The 20,991-nt window shown below is 43.3% G+C and overlaps 1 protein-coding gene across 2 annotated transcripts in view; it reads left to right on the top strand.

Moving 5' to 3' along the window:
* The window catches only part of GPR176 (G protein-coupled receptor 176), a 106,339-nt gene that overhangs the window by 29,914 nt on the left and 55,434 nt on the right, over positions 1-20,991 (top strand). The window contains exon 2 of one of the 2 annotated variants that reach the window (XM_034993571.1): positions 20,156-20,178. The exons of the other annotated variant lie outside the window; for it this stretch is intronic. Within the exon in view, the coding sequence (XP_034849462.1) occupies positions 20,156-20,178 (23 nt within the window). The remainder of the gene's footprint in view (positions 1-20,155; positions 20,179-20,991) is intronic. 2 annotated transcript variants of the gene reach the window in all.

The following is a 20,991-nucleotide window of genomic DNA, read 5'->3' as shown; positions in this document are numbered from 1 at the left end:
ATATTTAAAATATTATTGTGAGTTCTAGTATTTCTGTTACTACTTTAATTGTAAACTTAGGCCTTAATGAGAATTTGTGAACCATCCATTTATTGTGCGAACAGGGGATAAAAACACAATACATTAGTAACAGTGAAAAATGCGAATTTTGTTGGCAAACAGCAACACAGAAAGATGTTAAAATATGTTAGCAGGGATTAGCTGCACCAAGTACTACTTTTTTTAAGAGTGTGGTGGGTGGGGGCACCTGGGTGGCTCAGTTGGTTAAGCGACTGCCTTCGGCTCAGGTCATGATCCTGGAGTCCCGGGATCGAGTCCCGCATCGGGCTCCCCGCTCAGCGGGGAGTCTGCTTCTCCCTCTGACCCTCCCCCGTCTCATGCTCTCTCTATCTCATTCTCTCTCTCTCTCAAATAAATAAATAAAATCTTAAAAAAAAAAAAAAGAGTGTGGTGGGTGTGCAACTAATGCATCGTTGAACGCTACATCACTATATGCCAGCCAACAGAACATAAAAAAAAGTGTGGTGGGTGTGAAACGTAACACTATGAAGAACATAACAGGATGGCTGTGAAAAATCCTAATCAATTTTGTATTTCAAATTTGTAAGGCATAGGGGAATAAAACTATTTCTTCAAACTGCCAAATTGCCACTGGACCACTTTAGTGATTATCTGTACTGACCTATACCATTATATATATGAGTAACTGTCACAAGCCAGCCAATGAGAGGCCAGTATACATCAAACTTCCAGTTTACTCCAATGGGTTTTTAGTTTACAACAGCCTTCCCAACTCCCGCCTTTCCTCTATAAAAGAGAGAGCCTCCTCTCCCTGGTTCTGCAGACTTACCTGTGGTGGTGCCATTGCTTGCCTGTCCCAGATTGCAATTTTCTGCTATTTCCAAATAAACCGATTTTTTACTGGTTAAAAAAAAAAAAAAGACATGTCATGCCTTTTATTTAATTTATGTATTTATTTGTTTGAATTATAGTTGTCACACAGTGTTACATTAGTTTCAGGTGTTTAGCGTAGTAATTTGACAAGTTTATACATTACACTGTGCTCACAATGCAGGTAGCGATCATCTGTATGTCATGCCATTTAGTAGGAAGTTTCCAAATATGTCCACTCATTCTTCAGTATTAATTGAATACTAAGTATATGCCAACCACTTTGTTAGATGCTGGAGATACAATGATGAATAAGATATATCCTCCCCGCCCCGCCTTTGGGAATCAGCTGACAGTCTATTGGGGAAGACAGAAATATAAACAAATAGTTACAATTCCTGTGCTAAGTGCTGGAAATCCTCCAGTGAAAGCTCACTGTGATACATAGAAATCATAGGCAGTTCAGATGGCTAGAGCATAAATTTAGGTCAGAGTGTTGAAAGGTGAGGCTGGAGGAATGGACAGAAATCAGATCCCACAAGGCTGAACATGGCTGGTTAGGAAGCTTAGAATTTGTCCCCTGAGCCTCGGAATCACAGAGTAGTTTGTTTGTTTGTTTCTTTTCTTTCGATTTTTAAAATTTATTTGACAGCACAAGCAGGGGGGAGCGGGAGGAGAAGTAGGCTCCCCACCAAACAGGGAGCCTGATGTGGAGCTCAATCCCAGGACCCTGTGATTATGACCCGAGCTGAAGACAGGTGCTCAACCGACTGAGCCACCCAGGTGCCCCCACAGAGTAGTTTCAAACAGGGCAGGACAAGGGCAGGTTTATATTTTACAAAATCATGCTGTTGACTGTGTGAAGGGTGGACTTGAGGGAGATAAGCTTTTAGGCAGACAGACCAATTAGGGGGCTGTTGTAGAATTCTAGGTGAAGTTATGATGAGGGCTCAGAACAAGTTGTGGCAGTAGGGGTGAAGAAATTCATAGGGGTGACAAATTCAAGAACTATAGGAGATAGGATTGTCAGGACTTGGCGATTGACCAGATATTGGGGTGAAGGTTGGGTTAAGGTGGACTGGAGGAGGATGATTAGGTTTCTGGATTGGGTATCTGTGGTGGTGCTATCAGTAAAGAGAGATTGAGTTCAGGGGGAAAAGCAGGTGGGATAAAATAGGGCATACAGGAGATAAGGTTTTAAGTTTGTTAGAGTTGAATTTGAAGTGCTTGTTGAATATCCAGTTAGGTATAAGAATCTAAAGCTTGAGGGTATAAATGTAGAATCATGAGATTTGAAGAATAATCCATGAAAGTGTGGACGGGTTCACCCAATGAGAGTGTTGAGAAGGCACTTTAAAAAGCAAGTAAAAGGGGTCACATGAAGGAGACAGTGAAGGACCGGTCATAGTGGTGGGAGGAACACTGTGGTAGTGAAGTACCCCAGAAACAAAGAGAGCAGAGAATTTCCAGGAAGGAATGATCAGTGGCATCAAACCCGGCAAAGACTAGACAATGTCCATTGGATTGGCAAAGAGGAATGCATGATGACCTTGGGAAAGAACAGTTTCCAAAGAGTGTTCGGGTCAGTTGCTGTGGTTTTAGAAGTGAGTGGGAGGTGAAAAACTAGAGAGTGTTTCTGAGAAATTCTGAGAAGAGATTACCAGGTTGAGGGTATTCACTGTGTAAGTGAAGCAAAAAGAAGGTCAAGTTCATTGGATTTGACAGGTGCAGGAATTGTGGGTCTGGTTACCCACATGAGACTTGGAAATTATCCTAGATAATGGTAAGGCCTGGGCCGGACTGAGGCTATGAGTCAGGTGCTAAGATCTTAAGTGGATAAGGAGTTACACAGAGGCTTGCAGATTACAAAAATAAAGAAGGAGTAGAAGGAGGTATAGCCAGGTAACATGAGCTGTAAGGAGCCAAGGTTTACATGAATTTAGTAGGACAATGTTCTAGATGTAGCAGTGAGAAGTGAGGAATCTGATGACCCAATTCCCATCCCCGGGGTGGAATGCATAGGAGAATGAATAGTATCCAATGGGGAAGCATGGCCCAGGTTTTAGTTAAGGCCCAGGGCTACAGGGAGGAGTCTGTGAGGTGGCCAGGACATTGTTAAGTGTTTGTCTTGATCATGGATAAGAAGTTCCAAGGGTACAGTGTGAGGTAGGAGTAGAAGAGAGAGGAGGAAAGCAAGGTCAGGGAGAAGAGAAGAAGCCCTGAGCAATGTAGGGATGAATATAAAAGAGTACAATTTTGGACGTATGACAGGATGTGAAGTGTGGTACAATGAACTGGCCTCAGGGTTTCAGTAGAGATCTTTGGCATAAAGTTGCTTTAGGTGTTCTACAGGCATTTAAAAATCAACTGATGACCTCTTCTAGCCAGGGATATGTGACTCTGTGACATATTCTCCCACCATCACAGAATGAGGTGAGATGGCTCTTCCCTGAAGCATACCATAATTGTTCAAGGTTTCAGCCCTGGACGGAGAGTTAAAGACTGGGTTTTAGTCCTACCTCTGCCTCTAACCTGCTTTGTCGTCTTGGACAAATCACTTAACCTTTTAAGACCTCATTGTCTTCACTTTTTGAGTGAAGGGTTAAGCCAGATAGTCTCTGAAATGCTAAGTTGATCCCATTTGTTCTCTAGACTTCTTCTCCTAGATGTGGTACTTTTGGTACCATTGTGGTACCATGATAGCACTCAGTAACCTCTCACTGTAGTCTCCCAACAAGATGGATCACCTTTCAGGGATAGGCACACACATGTACAGCAAGCACTGCCTGCTCTCATTATCCCAGCTGTGGTATTCAGGAAGGACCACATCCTCGGAGCCTAAACACACAGAGGTTTCTTGAATGCGCTGCTCACCTGACTTCAAAAAAAAATGGCCCTTCAGCCAGCCAACCCTCCCTGACTGTCATTCTGGTTATTATTATTATTTTGTCCCATTCCGTTTGCTGGCATAATGATGAGCTCTATTATCCAAAGAGCTTTAAAGTGGTTTCATAACTAAAGGCAAGAAGTATATGTGATGAAGGACAATGCACCTGTCTCCCTATTTTGAACACTCCTTTCAGGAAATACTCCATTATGTTGGGGAGGGAGCATGGAGTTGGAAACCAGGAGGTGTAGTGCGTCTGACCTAGTTCCTAGGTGGGTGCTAATTTGATAAAGGGCAATATTTAGAGAAGTATTTGCTCATGTTTGATGGGGCATCTGTTGTGTTTACAGCCTACATTTGGATTTGGGGGTGGGTCTGGGTGAACATGATAGTAAATGAGTGTGTTCAGGGATGTTTACTTGAACATGTCTGTGTTGATGGGGAGAAGGGTGAAGATCAACCTATTTGGTTCTTAAGCTTTTGTTCTCCATCTTGTTCTTATGTTTCCTGGCAACAGTAACTTTGATAAAAGAGACGTCTCTAAGCCTAATGAGACAACAAGCTAAAGAATAAAAGAGGAGATAATATAAATAGCCCCGGGGACTGACATGGATTTCCGTTAGGGGTTCTCAGAGCTGCTAGACTCAGTAATTGGGTTTTCTTGTGAGGCTTTTAATTGCTTTATTAGGAAAAATAGGATAAAAATGACATCAAGCAGATATAGCAGCCAAGCTCTGGAACTGGAAAAGATAACTGGATTTGTGAGTTGGAGAAGTAACTATATACCCGTCCACCCCTCCCACCCCCTGATTCTGAGACTACCTTAAGGGGACAAAAGATACTGTAGACCACTTAGAGCATTTACCTGGCCACTGCAAAAATTTCCCACCAGAATATAGGCTAAGAAAAATGCTAGCTTTCATGAGATACTGGATAGCCCATTCCATAATAATGGCAATAGAAATTAAAGTATAAACATCACCAACATAAACATAACACTGTTAACATTATACCTCTACCACTGGAACAATTGGTAGGACACTATTTTTGAGAACTGCAGCCCACACTGATATAGTGTTCTAGAAGATAGAGAGAAGGTGTGTGAAATCCAGTTTCATTGGGCCTGAATTCCCTGTGTACAAGAGGATGCTAGCAAAGAGATTTGCTAAGTTAAAAGGGAAAAGAGATTCCTGTAATTCCCCCTTAATGCAGTGTGGCGTCCATTACTTATTTTATGTGTTTAATATCAATTTTAAATGCATGTTATTGGGACCATGAAAGAGGTCATAGGTACATGAAAGCTGCAGATTTTTTTTTTCTACTGCCTAGTATTCTTTTGAAAAAAATACATGCTATTTTTTTAAAAGGTATTATTTATTTATTTGAGAGAGAGGGAGGGAAAGAGTATGAGCAGGGGGGAAGGGCAGAGGGAGAAGGAGAAGCAGGCTCCCCACTGAGCAGAGAGCCTGGTGCAGGGCTCCATCCCAGGACACCGAGATCATGACCTGAGCAGACAGTTAACTGACCGAGCCACCCAGGTGCCTTAAAATACACGCTGTTTTTAAAAAAGTAAGGAATATAGAATGGATTCAGATATCTGCAAAAAAAATACACACCAGATAAACCAGTTGATGACAGTTGATGACAAACTTGTGTGTATGTGTGAGAAACTTCTTTGAGTTAAGCAAGAGGATGAGACTACTTGACATTTTTATCATGATTCATAGTTTTTAAAACATTTTCACATATTTTATTTCACTTTTTTTCAAAAGACCCATTAGATAAAGAGGATTGGCATTATAATCCCATTTTATATGTAAAGAAGTTGAGCGTCAGGATTTGGCCAAACTCATAGAACCAAAGTCCTAGATTTGGCCAAGTTCTTAGAGTGGCAGACTGGAGGAGAATCTGGTTGCTGGCTCTTGATCTAGTAGTCTTCCTAATTAATACTCTGTACTATCTACAGATACATAGTGTTGAAAAACCCAGTATTTATGAAGCCAAATTTTGCTTGTGTGTAAGAACATGTGCATTACCCCAGGAATGTCTTTAACGTGTCAGCTCTAAAAGTGATATGAGAATATTTGTTTATCTAATGTGAATTATGCAAAGACAGGTATTTCACTGAAGACAAATCTTTGTAGTTAAAGAAACAGTAGACAGGGGCGCCTGGGTGGCTCAGTCGTTAAGCATCTGCCTTCTGCTCAGATCATGATCCCAGGGTCCTGGGATCGAGTCCCACATCGGGCTCCTTGCTCGGCGGGGAGCCTGCTTCTCCCTCTGCCGCTCCCTGCCATTCTGCCTACTTGTGATTCCTCTCTCTCTCTCTCTCTCTCTGTGTGTCAAAAAAATAAATAAAATCTTAAAAAAAAAAAAAAAGAAACAGTAGACATTGAAATTTGTATTGTCATGGTAATCTAAGATATTTTCAGAAATGGTTGCTTTTACTTTTGTGAGGTTCAAAAAGTGAGATAGCATCTCCTATATTTAAGAATTTAAAAACCTGTGGGGCGCCTGGGTGGCTCAGTTGGTTATTGTTTAAGCAACTGCCTTCGGCTCAGGTCATGATCCCGGAGGCCCTGGATCGGGTCCCGGATCGGGTCCCGCATCGGGCTCCCTGCTCGGCAGGGAGTCTGCTGCTCCCTCTGACCCTCCCCCCTCTCATGTGCTCTCTCTCTCAAATAAATAAATAAAAAATCTTAAAAAAAATTTTTTTTAAAAACCTCTGACTCGGGACAGGTAGAAACAAGGCAATGATTCCTAACAAGTGAGCCAATTCTGACTGCTACCAACAGATGGCGGTATTGGTTGTGTACTGGCTTCCATTTTCAATTAAAGTCTGTGGTAGACTATTAATTAGTCTATGGTAGATTTATGTTAGCTTGGCTTGTACTTAATTTTGAGGGGTTTTGTGAATGTTACTAACTTCATGTAGTGTCTATGAAAGTGATAAGAAGGAGCATTCTATTACTTCAAATCTTATTAGCTCTTGGGAAAGTAAAGATGATAAAACATGAAGAGATGGGGTGGTGGCTCAGTTGGTTAAGCGACCTACTTTTGATTTCGGCTCAGATCATGATCTCAGGGTCGTCAGATGGAGCCCCCAGTCAGGCTCTGCACTCAGTGGGGAGTCTGCTTGGGATTTTCTTTCTCCCTGAGCCTCCCCCACCTCCTTGCACACTCTCTCAAATAAATAAATATTTTTTAAAAAACTTGAAGAGATAATGATGACTTCTGCATGCATGCAAGAGATGACTTATTTGACACCAAGATGAACTGCACATCATGTAACACATGCGAGCCACTGTCCATATGCAGTTAAAAATACACAGCAAGAATGAAAGAAAAGTGATTGAAGAAATGGAAAAACTTTGGAGTTTGTTACTCAAGGAGGGGTCAGTCTATATAAAGGGATGACAGCCTAATATTAATTGAGAGAGGTGAGGAGAAGGCTTGGTCTGGTGAAAATGGATGGTTTCACAAACTTTAGGACTGGTCTCATCAACAAATCATTATGTGAGAAGTCACTTGTGAGTGCCTGATGGGTTGTCAACTCTTGGGGAGTCATTAAGGAGGGAGGTTGATTTCTACCATAGGTAAGTGTTTTGGAAAAAGATAACTGTTCTAAGGAAGATTGATGAAAAGAAGAGGAAGGTGACCAGTATTAAAGCATTGAAGTATAAACCACCTGTTTGTTGGACATACATACAGAGACTGCAAACTTAAGTCAACTTGGGACTTAATAAAGCCTCATGATACCTAACTTTTTTTTTTTTTTTTTTAAAGAGAAGAGAGAAAGTGTGTGCGTTCATGCATGTGAGCAGAGGGGAGGGGTAGAGGGAGAGAGAATCCTAAGCAGGTTCCACACTCATTGTGGAGCTCCAGGCAAGACTCAATCTCATGACCTGAGCCGAAATCAAGAGGAAGCTTAATTTACTGAGCCACCTGGGTGCCCCAGTACCTAACTTAAAGTTTTGCGTTCTTCATCTTGTGAGGTTTGGAGAAAAGCATGGCTAGTTGATTTCATTTTACCCAGTAGCTTTAACATCTGGCCTGGAAATTTTTTTTTTTTTAAGATTTTATTTATTTATTTGACAGAGACATAGCGAGAGAGGGAGCACAAGCAGGGGAAGTGGGAGAGGAAGAAGCAGGCTCCTCGCCGAGCAGGGAGCCTGATGAGGGGCTCGATCCCAGGATCCTGGGATCATGACCTGAGCTGAAGGCAGACGCTTAACGACTGAGCCACCCAGGCGCCCCTTGCCTGGAAAATCTTTAATCAGAACCATTAACGGGGTGATTATGTCCGTTTAAATTTTACCACGTGGCCTTGCACATTTATGCTTGGCGATACGGTTAATGATTAGATTGGTCAAAAGGAGGACCAGGAAGGTAATAAGATGAAAAATAAGTGAATGGAATAGCAGTCGTGGGGGTTGGCTGGCTGGTGGTGGTGAATTATCAGTGCATCCCATCTGGTTAGTCTCCTTGGAGGTAAACCTTCCACTGAATATCCATTATCAAGGAGAACTTTAGTGCATGGTTGGTCAGTTTCTTACAGAGTGGAGTGCTAATGTACAAACCAAGGCCACAGATCCGGTAGTTCTGCATTTGCTACAGCCAGGGTTGGTGTTTTCTGTCCTATCCTGTCGTCATCTTGGTAGTGACACTGTCACGTGTAGACACCTGGACTGGAAATCTTTCAGTATTTGATTTCTCTCTCTTGCCCATTCTAAAATCTAATCTGGCACCAAGTCCAGTTGATTTTACCCTCAAAATAATTTCCTATACCACCTGCCATTGCCCTAATCCAGACCTTGTCATCTGAGATAGAATGGAGGAAAAACTTGGGGTCGGCAGTCTGAGCTGATTTGGGAACCTGGCGTTGCCACCCACTAGCTTTATGACCTTGGGCAAGTGACTTAACTTTTCAAAGCCTCACCTTTCTCAACCAGAGAGTGAGGTTAGTACTAGTGTCTACCTTGTGAGAATGTCTTGAGATTAAATGAGATATTACAAGTATCGTGCTTAGTGTTCAATCACTGTTAGCTGTCAGAACCTGCACCACTGTAATGGATTCCTAACTGGTTTCAGTTCTCTGAAATCTTGCTTCTACAAACCATTTTCCCTACTGTTGTTACTTTCTTAAAGCACCGTTTAGGTTCTGTAACTCTTACGATTAAACACACACAAAATAGCAGTAGCAACAACAGTAACACAATAAAAGTCCCTTCCTGGCGTTCCATTACCTACATGAAGTTTGTCTATTATGACTCTTTCAGTTGGGGGTTCTCCTGCTTTGCCAACTAGACTTCATGTCCTGTCGTGCCCAGTTTTCAGCTGATGCTCCCCCTTCTCACACGCCTCACCCTCTCTGCATCTACTATGCACTTTCGGCTTTCCCTCTGCCTTTGCATCTTCCTTCAATTTAAAGGAAAATTCCATCTGTCCTCATCTACTTACTCTCCTAAGCCCACCGAGGCAGACTTCATACCTTTTCCTCTCCCCCATAACGTTGTTGGTATCTCTGTTATACAACGAATTTCTTCCTGCCTTAAGAGAGTTTACTGGATGGTTTTCATGCCTCTGCCGCTGTCACATTCTAACCTTGGGAATGTAACAAACTTGCTTGTATTCTCCATAGGGCCTAACCCAGTGGATTGCATATTTGCAAGTGCTCGGGAAATAAGTATTGAATTGGATAAAATAATTATAGCTTCATTAGCCCTTGTCCATTTAACAGCAATCTCATTTGCAGTGCTAATCCAGGGTTTATTTCTGAGTGTCCTTCCATTTTAGCTTTTGGATCATTCAGTAGGGATCAGTATGTAGCATGGTGTTAACATTACATGAATGTAGGTGCTTTGAACTCAAAGCAGTATAGGTTAGATTCCCAGGCAGGCTGACTTTTTCTCTTGCTAGGAAATCATGTAATAAAAAGTGTCACTCCACCAGGCATTGGGCATCTGAATGGGTGGAAAAGAGTTTGTGCAGATACTCCTGAGATGAAGGGAGAGGACTTTGAATTCATTCAGGGAAGCTTGCAGAAGGGTTTTGAAGCATTTATCTATAGAGCAACAAAGAACCGCAGTAGAGTGTTAGGGAAGGGGGCAGGGCGTGAGGTAAAGATGACAGTTGAGGAAGGTAACTTCAGCATGTGGTGGGCACTGTCTGTTGTCTGCTCGTACTGTTCAAGGCAGTGACCTACATTGAGGGAGAGAATTCTACTGTATTTTTCCCTCCAGAAATGCTTTGCAATGAAAGACACTGCCACATCTCCACTCTCCACCTTACCCTATGTAGTAAAAGATGGAAGAATATTAGCAAAGAATGGTTTATTAAGTCCCTACTTTCTGTTTGTAGGATCTCCCTATTCTTTGCTATCGTGCCAGATGTGGACCTCAAAAGAAACATCTCAAAAATTATTTTTGGGTGTGCCTGGGTGTCTCCGTTGGTTAAGCATCTGACTCTTGATTTCGGCTCAGATCATGATCTCAGGGTCATGAGATCCAGTCCCACTTTGGGCTCCACGCTCAGCAGGGAGTCTGCTTGAGATTCTCTCTCCCTCTTCCTCTCCTCCCTCCTTGCTCACTCTCTCTAAAATAAATAAATATATATATTTTTAAAAGATCTATTTATTTATTTGACACAGAGAGTTAGCGAGAGCAGGAACACAAGCAGGGGGAGTGGGAGAGGGAGAAGCAGGCTTCCCGCAGAGCAGGGAGCCCGATGTGGGGCTCAATCCCAGGACCCTGGGATCATGACCTGAGCCGAAGGCGGACGCTTAACGACTGAGCCCCGCCGGGCGCCTCAAAATAAATAAATTAAAAAAAATTATTTTTTGACTGTTTCATTAGACCCTTGATTTAGTGTTCTTCATTTGTATTGGCCACCGGCTTGTTGAGAGTCTGCTGCAAGTTTTGGACCCATTCCTTAGTTAAATGCACATGTGTATGAGCACTCTAAAATTTTCATACAATTTCAGATAGTTGCTGACCCTCCCAAAGTCTATCCATGTAACTAGTTGTCTGTTCAAATTCCATATTTGCCAACTGTGTTGGTTTTCTAGAACTGCTGAACAAATGGCCACAAACATAGTGGCTTAAAACAGGACACATTTTTCTGCCTTACAGTTTTCGGGAATCGGGAGTCTGGGCACAGGGCAGCTGAATCCTCTGCTCAGGGTGTCAGCAGGCTAAAATCAAGATGTCAGCTGCGGCTGTGATCTCATCCTGGGCTTGATGTCCTCTTCCAAACTCATTCGGGTTGATGGCAGAATTCATTTTCTTGGGGTGTACCGGCTGTCCCCTGGGAGTCACTCTCAGGTGCTCGAGGCCACTGTCAGTTTGTAGTGACATGGCCCTCTTACAACACGACAGTTTGCTTCCTCAAAGTCAGCAGGAGGATCTCAGGCCGGTGGGCTCTGACTCGGGTCTCATATGTTATGTAAGCAGCCAAGGGGGTGACATCCCACTCTAGCCACAGGCCCCGTCCACACCCAGAGGCAGAGGATTATACAGGGCACGTACACTGGGAGTGGGGGAATGTTGCAGTCATCTTAGAATTCTGCCCATCATCCCAATTCTCCATTTTGTTAGCTTTCTAGTTTTGGTGTTATGATACACTGATAAATCAAAATAAGTTGTGAGATGTCACAAATACTACATTTTTTTTTGAAATGTCACCTTTTTAAAAAAATTTATTTGTCAGAGAGAAAGAGGGAGCACAAGCAGGGGGAGCGGCAGGCAGAGGGAGAAGCAGGCTTCCCGCGGAGCAGGGAGCCCGATGTGGGACTCGATCCCAGGACCCTGGGATCATGGCCTGAGCTGAAGGCAGACACTCAACAACTAAGCCACCCAGGTGCCCCTAAATCTGTGTCATTTTAAGCCACCAAATGTGTGGTAATTAGTTACAGTATTAACAATAGTCCTAAGTAACTCCTGTGCCCCCTAAGAGTCCCACAAGGTTCTAGATATACTAATGACATATCATCACCCCACAAGGTCTTTTTTTTACCCCCAATGCATTGAGACTGGAGACAAGTTGGAAGAAGTGATGGGGAATGTGTCTGATACTTGAATGTAATTGGGGTGAAGGATCTTAACAGGAGGCAGTGGGCCTTTGAACAAGAATTGATTTTGATAATCAAAAGAATTAATAAAAGAAGGAAGGGATTGAAAAGGAAAAAGAGATGGGGGCGGTGAAGATGAGGGAAGGGAGAGGAGAAAGGCCTGAGAAGTACAGTTTGGCTGTGCCCAGTTGCTCTGCAAAATAGCTTGTGACGAGCGGCTTCTGTTTGGGAGGATTGATGGCTCAAGGCTGGACCTCTGGGAGCCAAGAGACTTGCCAGAAGTTGACATCATGACAGCGCTGTTCCTTCTCTATAGCTCGGCACAGATGTCACATGTAAGATGAACTGCTGAGTGAGGCTCCAGATCAAAGGATCTCCATTTTCCCTTTAAACAATTTTATGGAGAAAAGGTATTGAGTATTTTTAGTTTCACCAAACCTAAGTATTTTTCAAAATACCCCTGACAGAGTCCTATTGAAAGTAAAATCATGGGCCCTAAGACTGCAAAGTAAAAATCTTGCCAGAGGGTTCTTGACTTTTTTTTTTTTTTAAACTTGGAAAAATAAACAGTGCTGCTGCTTGATGAAATAAAGAGGGGATTGTGTGTATATACAGTATTTTTGGAACCTTGAATGTCTCAGAAAATGTTTTGTAGGGCTAAGGTACTGATTTGAGGAACACTTAACTTCAGTAGCAAGCTCATACCCCATTTCTGGTGTAGTCAGACCCTCTTAGGAAAGCTGAAACTGTTACCGGGCTGAAGACAGGTCACTCAGGTCAAGGTCAAGTGTCTGAACAAGGAGAGATTCAAGCCTGGGCCCTCTTGCTCCTTCTGGTATGCACACTGTCCAGCATTTAACGGGCTATGCAGAAGACCATTAAGCTGATTGGTTACTGAAATTTTGGTTTAGTCCCATATTTAATTGTAGCCACTGGGTTAATGGGCTTATATTTGCACTAATTAAGGATATATATCTTGGGCGCCTGGGTGGCTCAGTTGGTTAAGCGACTGCCTTCGGCTCAGGTCATGATCCTGGAGTCCCGGGATCGAGTCCCGCGTCGGGCTCCCTGCTCAGCAGGGAGTCTGCTTCTCCCTCTGACCCTCCTCCCGCTCATGCTCTCTGTCTCTCATTCTCTCTCAAATAAATAAATAAAATCTTTAAAAAAAAAAAAAAGGATATATATCTTAAATAAAATGTCTGTCTTGAGAACCCACAAAAGTCCAATAAAAAAAATCATAGCAAGCCTCTTGGAAAAGTAGTTTTTAAAACTCACTGTGGGGCGCCTGGGTGGCTCAGTCGTTGGGTGTCTGCCTTCGGCTCAGGTCATGATCCCAGGGTCCTGGGATCGAGCCCCACATCGGGCTCCCTGCTCAGCGGGAAGCCTGGTTCTCCCTCTCCCACTCCCCCTGCTTGTGTTCCCTCTCTCGCTGTGTCTCTCCCTGTCAAATAAATAAATAAAATCTTAAAAAAAAAAAAGGTACAGTCTTTGTCCTGACCACCTTAAAAATGTGACAGTGGGGGGATGCCTGGGTATCTCAGTCATTAAGCGTCTGCCTTCGGCTCAGGTCATGATCCCAGGGTCCTGGGATCGAGCCCCGCATCGGGCTCCCTGCTCAGCGGGAAGCCTGCTTCTCCCTCTCCCGCTCCGCCTGCTTGTGTTCCCTCTCTCCTGTCTCTCTCTCTCTGTCAAATAAATAAATAAAATATTTAAAAAAAAACAAACCTCACTGTGTACATAAACTTACTCCCCTCAGAGTGACCTCCTTGACTGCCCTGCATAGTAAGATGGTTGCTTAGCTCGTATTTTCCTGTAGCAAAAATACCACAGACTGTGTGGCTTCAGCAACAACAAATATTTATTTCTTGTAGTTCTGGAGGCTGAGAAGTTCAGGATCAAAGTGCTGGTGGACTCGATTCCTGGTGAAGGTCCTCCTTCAGATTGTAGACAGTCCCTTGCTTGCTGTGTGCTCCCATGGCCTTTATTCAGTGCAAACACACGGAGAGTTCTCTGTCTCTTCCTCTTCTTTTTTTTTTTTTAAGTGTTTTTTAAAGTTTTTTTTTTTTTTTTTTTTTAAAGATTTCATTTATTTGACAGAGAGAGACACAGTGAGAGAGGGAACACAAGCAGGGGGAGTGGGAGAGGGAGAAGCAGGCTTCCCGCGGAGCAGGGAGCCCGATGCGGGGCTCGATCCCAGGACTCTGGGATCATGACCTGAGCCAGGGAAGATGCTTAACCAACAGCCATCCAGGCACCCCAGGTTAAGCAATTTTATTGATCTTTTCAGCCAGTCAGGTTTTGGTTTTATTGCTTTTCTCTGTCCACTTTTAATTTTATTGATTTCTACTCTTAACATTATTCATTTTATCTTCTACTTACAAGTTTACTATTCCTTTTCTAGCTTAAGGTAGAAGCTAAGATCATTGACTTTAGATCTTTGTTTTATTGTATAAGTATTTGAAGATATAAATTTCTTCTACGCTTAACTTTTTTTTTTTTTTAAGATTTTATTTATTTATTTGACAGAGAGAGACACAGCGAGAGAGGGAACACAAGCAGGGGGAGTGGGAGAGGGAGAAGCAGGCCTCCCACAGAGCAGGGAGCCTGATGCGGGGCTGATCCCAGGACCCTGGGATCATGACCTGAGCCGAAGGCAGACGCTTAACAGCTGAGCCACCCAGGCGCCCTCTTCCTCTTCTTAAAAGGGCACTGATCCCATCATGAAGGTCCCACCCTGTGATCTGATTTAAACCTAATTATTTCCCAAAGGCCCCACTTCCTGATATGACGTTGGAGGTTAGGCTTCAATTTATGGATTTGGGGGGTGGGCACATTCAGTCCGTAGCACTTAGCAGTGTGCCAGTTCTAGTGAAGTGCTCAGGTAGTTCATTCCCATTAGGTATTTGTATGTTCACTTACAATCCTCTGACCCCTCTCCCCATGGCTTTTCTTCCATTCAGAAGCTCTCTACACCCACAGTCAGCTTTGGGGCCTGTTTGTTCTTAGGCTGGTTTACAGAGTCTTTTTGCCGAGAAGAAACCTCTGCAACCTGGGTTTCTGTCGCTCAGTGATCACTTACTCCTAACCAACGGCCAGATTTGTCAAAAAAGTGATAAAGACTCTGAGAACCTGGAAAAGCCAATTGGTGGGCGACTGTTCATTATCCTAGACTCATTTTCCTGGTATCTTCCATGTCCAGCTTTCTCCTGGGCTAGTGTAAACCTCAACTCACGCATTTCCAGCCCCCTTTTGGTTTAGCAGTTTCTAGCCCTCGTGGCCTGACCCACTTCTCTAGAGACATGTCATTTATTCACTCAGAGGGTGGCACCATGACCTAAGTGTGGGCTGGGTCAGCCTGAGCAAATAGCTGGAATCCAGTGAATATTAAGACTGGAAGAGACTTCAAAGCTCATACAAAATCTTGCCCCCAGGCACCCAAATTGTCTCCTATTCCAGAATTACTTGAGCACAGATGGCAGTTCTCATCACTGGTTGTAAAGGGTGGTCAGGACCGTCAATGCCCCTCCCTCTGCCTTAGCCCTACTTCTCCTCCTCTCTCGGAATCTTTCCCCACTGTCAGTTCAACTCCATGAACACTCCTCTAGAATCTCTTCTCTCTCGGCCACCTTAGTCATCCCGCTGGAGGGATGCTATGTTTCTGGGCCTCCCATCTTGCTCTTCTCCAGCTGTTGTACAATCCACATCTGATAATTTCACTTAGCTGCTTAAAATCCCCAGCAGCCTTCCACAACCCCCAGGGTGAGTTTGAACGCCTCAGGCCTTTGACATCTGGCCCCCTGTCTCCCCTCTTGACCTGCTGTCTCCTGATAGGTCGTGCATTTCCAGACCTCTGTGTCTTGGCACATGCTGTCACGTCTCCCCATCCTCTGCCTCCTCCTCACCCTCAAGCCTCCGGCTTGAGTCTGATGCCCCTCTTCTGTGGTCCCATCCATCACACCTTCTAACAGAGCCCTTAAACCACACACAGCGTACTGGTGGTGATGGGTTTGCCTGTCTTTGGCTCCCTCTGGACATCTAGCCCCAAAGCTTATGGGACTGATTGGGGTCAGCTGGATGAGCACCTTCAAATAAGTTCTGTACTTCCTGTCTTCACCTGCCCCCTTTCTCTCCATTCTCAGAGTGAGAACCATCTATCTTCCCCTCTCCCTCCCTCTCTCTCTCTTTCTAGATTTTATTTGACAAAGAGAGAGCAGGCACAGGCAGAGGGAGAAGCAGACTCCCCACTGAGCAGGGAGCCCAACATGGCACTCCATCCCAAGACCCTGGGATCACGACTTGAGCTGAAGGCAGACACTAAACCAACTGAGCTCAACAGACACCCCAAGAACCATCTTTCTAAAGCAAATCTTTGACCTGGGTTCTGGATTCCTCATGACCCTGTTCGACGTGTTATTTATGTTCATATTTGTTCTTTCACTGTTCTTTCTTGCTTAGATTTTAATTCTTTCCTTTCTGTTAGTCCTAAAACACACCTAATCTCCTTTCCCTGATCCTACTGCCCATTCTTGTTCCCTCAGTTTTAGAACATGGGTACCCCTACTGCTGCTACTCTCACCATGCACCCCCTTTCTAGACTTAACGCCTTCCCCAAACATTACAGTGTTTTGTTTCTTGCCACATTTATGATACATTGAAAATAGTACATTTCAGGAAAAGAAAACATGTTTTTCAGAACAAGAGTCAGAATCAAAGTTCTGATTTTGTATTTTTATCTTTCTCTTACTGAGATATCTTGGTTCCTAATGACATTAATATATATATGTATTTTCTTCTCTAATATACTTAAAGTAGCTTCAAGATTGGCACGTGCAATAAACATGCCAGTGAAGTTTAAGATTTTTTTTTAGAGGGGGGGAGTGGGGCGAGAGGGAGAGGATTTTTTTTTTCTTTTTTTAAGATTTTATTTATTTATTTGACAGAGACAGCGAGAGAGGGAACACAAGCAGGGGGAGTGGGAGAGGGAGAAGCAGGCTTCCCCGCGGAGCAGGGAGCCCGATGCGGGACTCGATCCCAGGACCCTGGGATCATGACCTGAGCCGAAAGCAGACGCTTAACGACTGAGCCACCCAGGTGCCCCTGGACATTTGTTTCTAATCTTTTACCATTACAAATAATGCTGCAATGAATAACTGGATGGATTTATAGAAGTGGGGTTGCTGGGTCAAAGCGTAAAGCATATGTAAATTTCTTGGATATTCCTTCCATAGGTTTTAAAGAATTTTGCATTCCTACCAGCAGTGTACAAAATAGCCTATTTCTCAGGGCACCTGGGTGGCTTGGTTGAGTATCCGACTCTTGGTTTGTGCTCAGGTCATGACCTCAGGGTTGTGAGATAGAGCCCTGGGCTGAGTGGGCTCTGTGCTCATCAGGGAGTCTGCTTGAGATTCTCCACCCCCTCCTCTGTGCTGCGCCCCCCCCCTTTGCTCATGTATGTGCACACACACTCTGCAATAAATAAATCTTTTAAAAAATTTTGCCTATTTCTCTATAGCCTTGTCAACACAATGTGTTGTCAATGTGATAGATGAGCAATGACAACTGAATGTTGTTTGCGTTTCTTACTGTGATATTAAGCATCCTCCCCATATTTTTAAGGGCTATTTTCCTCTCTTTTCCTTTGAACTGCATGCCTTTATTTTTGAGGGGAGAGGATGGCACATTTTTTCTCTTGGGTTTTGATCTTTTTCCTTCTTAGTTTTTAAGAACTCTCTATACATTAGGGACATTAGTCTTTTGTATAAATTGCAGATATTTTCTCCCGATTTGTGATTTCTCTTTTCATTTATGGTTTGTCATAGAGATGTTTCTTTTTAAAATTTTAAGTAGTCAGATGTATCATTCTTATCTTTAATTGTTTCTGGATTTTGAATATTTCTCACTCTGAAAGAACTCACACTTTTTTTTTCTTTTTAAGATTTTATTTACTTGACAGAGAGAGCACAAGCAGAGGAAGAGAGAGGGAGAAGCAGGCTCCCTGCAGCAAGGAGCCCAATGTGGGACTCTATCCCAGGACCCTGGGCTCATGACCCAGGCCGAAGGCAGCCGCTTAACCGACTGAGCCACCCAGGCGTCCCAGAACTCACACTTCTTTTGTCTAGTACTTGTATGCTTTCATTTTTTACACTAAAGTCTGATCTGTTTAGAATTATTATAGTGTATTGTGTGAAATGTGGAACAAAAATGGTCTTTTTTTTTAAGATTTTATTTATTTATTTGACAGAAACAGCGAGAGAGGGAACCACAAGCAAGGGGGAGTGGGAGAGGGAGAAGCAGGCTTCCCGCAGAGCAGGGAGCCTGATGCAGGGCTCAATCCCAGGACCCTGGGATCATGACCTGAGCTGAAGGCAGATGCTTAATGACTGAGCCACCCAGGCATCCCTAAAATGATCTTTCCTACATGTTATCTAGTTGACCCAGCCCTGTTATTAAACACTCCCTTTTTTGCCAGTGAGTTGTGATGCCATCATTATCATATAAAATTTCCAAATATTTTTTTTACTTTCTATTCTATTTCATTGGTTTTTAAAATCTATTCATGCTGAGTACCACTGCTTTATATTTTTTTAAAGATTTATTTATTTATTTTAGAAAGAGAGAGAGTGAGTGCAAGTGTAGGGGGAAGGAGTAGAGGGAGGGGAGAAGGAAACTTAAGCAGACTCCATGCTGAGCACAGAGGCTGACATGGGGCTCCATCCTGGGACCCTGAGGTCATGACCTGAGCCGAAACCAAGAGTCAGATGCTTAACTGACTGAGCTACCCAGACGCCCCAGTATCACTGCTTTATGGGTTGTTTTAGAAGCTTCATGGTTTGTTTTACTAGCAGTAGGACTCTTTTCCAAACACTTCTTCTCTCTCTTTCTCTTTTTTTTTTTTAGGGTTTTCCTAATTTTTCTGCATTGATCATTTTTTTCATCTGAAATTTAAAACCAGCTTCTCAAATTACAGAGTAAAATAAGTTTGCTGGTTTTATTATTGGATTCACATTAAATTTATTCATTAACTTGAGAGAGCTGCTGTCTTTCTGATATCCAAGAGTCCTAGGTAAGAGCAGGCATGGTCTCTTCACTGGCTCAAGTTTTGCTTCAAATTTTTCAGGGATCTTTGAAAATTTAAATAATGGTAGCATTTGCAAAGATTAAAAGTAAATTTTGGCAGTTGGGACTATTCATATCCTATCCAGAGTAGACATAATATCAGGAATCTCTTTTTTAAGATTTTTTTAAAATTTATTTGACAGAGACACAGCGAGAGAGGGAACACAAGCAGGGGGAGTGGGAGAAGGAGAAGCAGGCCTCCCGTGGAGCAGGGAGCCCGATGCGGGACTCGATCCCAGGACCCTGGGATCATGACCCGAGCTGAAGGCAGACGCTCGACCGACTGAGCCACCAATTCTCATTTGATGATAACAGAGTGATTTCAGTGCCTTCATTTGTACTGAATAAACATAAGCAGATATGAATGCTTTTACCACAGTAGCTGCTATATCTACTTGCAGAGCAGATGGGTTTTCTTATGAATGGGTTTTGTAGTCTTGTTGCAAATGTGTGACTTGCAGCTAATTGTAGTGGTCCAGTGACTTTTGGAAGGATTCTTAGAATCTGTATGATTTTTACCTCTGTGGTTTTTATTTATACGAATCAGCTGACATCCCGGCAAACTCATCGATGAGCCTGCTTTTCCTAACAGGGAGTATATCATCACTTATTTCATCAGGTAAGATAAAAGTTCTTACCTTTTATGGGGTGCCTGGGTGGCTCAGTCGTTAAGTGTCTGCCTTCGTGGGATTGAGCCCCACATTGGGCTCCCTGCTCAGCGGGAAACCTGCTTCTCCCACTCCCCCTACTTGTGTTCCCTCTCCCGCTGTCTCTCTCTGTCAAATAAATAAATAAAATCTTTAAAAAAAACCCCCAAACTTCTTACCTTTTATTCCCATATAAAAGCTTTTTTTTTTTTTTTTTTAAGATTTTATTTATTTGACAGAGAGAGACACAGCGAGAGAGGGAACACAAGCAGGGTGAGTGGGAGAGGGAGAAGCAGGCTTCCCGCGGAGCAGGGAGCCCGATGCGGGGCTTGATCCCAGGACCCTGGGATCATGACCTGAGCCGAAGGCAGATGCTTAACGACTGAGCCACCCAGGTGCCTCCCTATTACATTTACTATATGTTAGCAAAATGACTGTAAATCATGAGATCTTGATAAATTCTGGGTCTGTTTTTTGTGTTGTTTTTGGGCCTTGGTTTTAATTTGTGCTAGCGAAAATTTAGTTTCAAACAGTATGGGGCAAAAGACTATGGAAATATGGAAATAACAGTTTCAGATTGTGTGTGTGTGTGCGCTTGAAGGAGGTTAGCAGCTCTCTTTCTTTCTTTCTTTTTCTTTTTTTTTAGCAGCTGTTTCTCAGAGCAGGGATGGGGGTTATCTAAAGAGCTAGGAACAATAAGTGCTGATCAAAAGTGCCAAATACTGAGAATCAACCCAGGAGAAGTGAATTCTTACTGCAAAGGGAGAGGCAGGGCCAGAAATGGGGAGTAAGCCAAGAGTGTCAGCAGTCAGTCGGCCTGTCATAGTCCATTCAAGCTGCTATATCAGAATACCATACACTGGGTGGCTTATAAATAACAGAAATGTATTTCTCACGGTTCTAGACATGGGCAGGTCCAACATAAGGCACGAGCAGATTTGGTATCTGATGAGGGCTTGCTTCCTGGTTTATAGACAGCTGTCTTTTTTCACTGTGTGCTTTCATGAGTCTCTTTTATAAGGGCATAATCCCATTCATGAAGGCTCCACCCTCACAACCTAATCGCCTCCCAAAGGCCCCACCTCCAAATACCATCACATTTTAGGGGCTAGGGATTAGGTTTCAACATAATCAATTTGGGGGGACACAAACATTCCGTCTACAGCCAAGCCACTGGAACGGCAAGTTCCTGAGGGGTCCCCAAGGGAGAAAAGGTCCTAAACGGTTACCTAGAACTGAGGGAGAATGTCCTAGGGCCTCATCTATGGTACTTGAGTAGTCTTGTTAAAAGACACCAGGTTTGGGCTGTAACACTGAATATAAAAATCTGGAACACTCATCCTAAGGTTTGATGTGTGGTTACCACTTCCTCTGCAACATGT

The sequence above is a fragment of the Mirounga leonina genome, unplaced genomic scaffold (genome assembly GCF_011800145.1).
Source record: "Mirounga leonina isolate KUSES-001 unplaced genomic scaffold, KU_Mleo_1.0 Mir_91, whole genome shotgun sequence".
Lineage (NCBI taxonomy): Eukaryota > Metazoa > Chordata > Mammalia > Carnivora > Phocidae > Mirounga > Mirounga leonina.
This window is presented reverse-complemented; position numbering and strand designations above follow the sequence as displayed.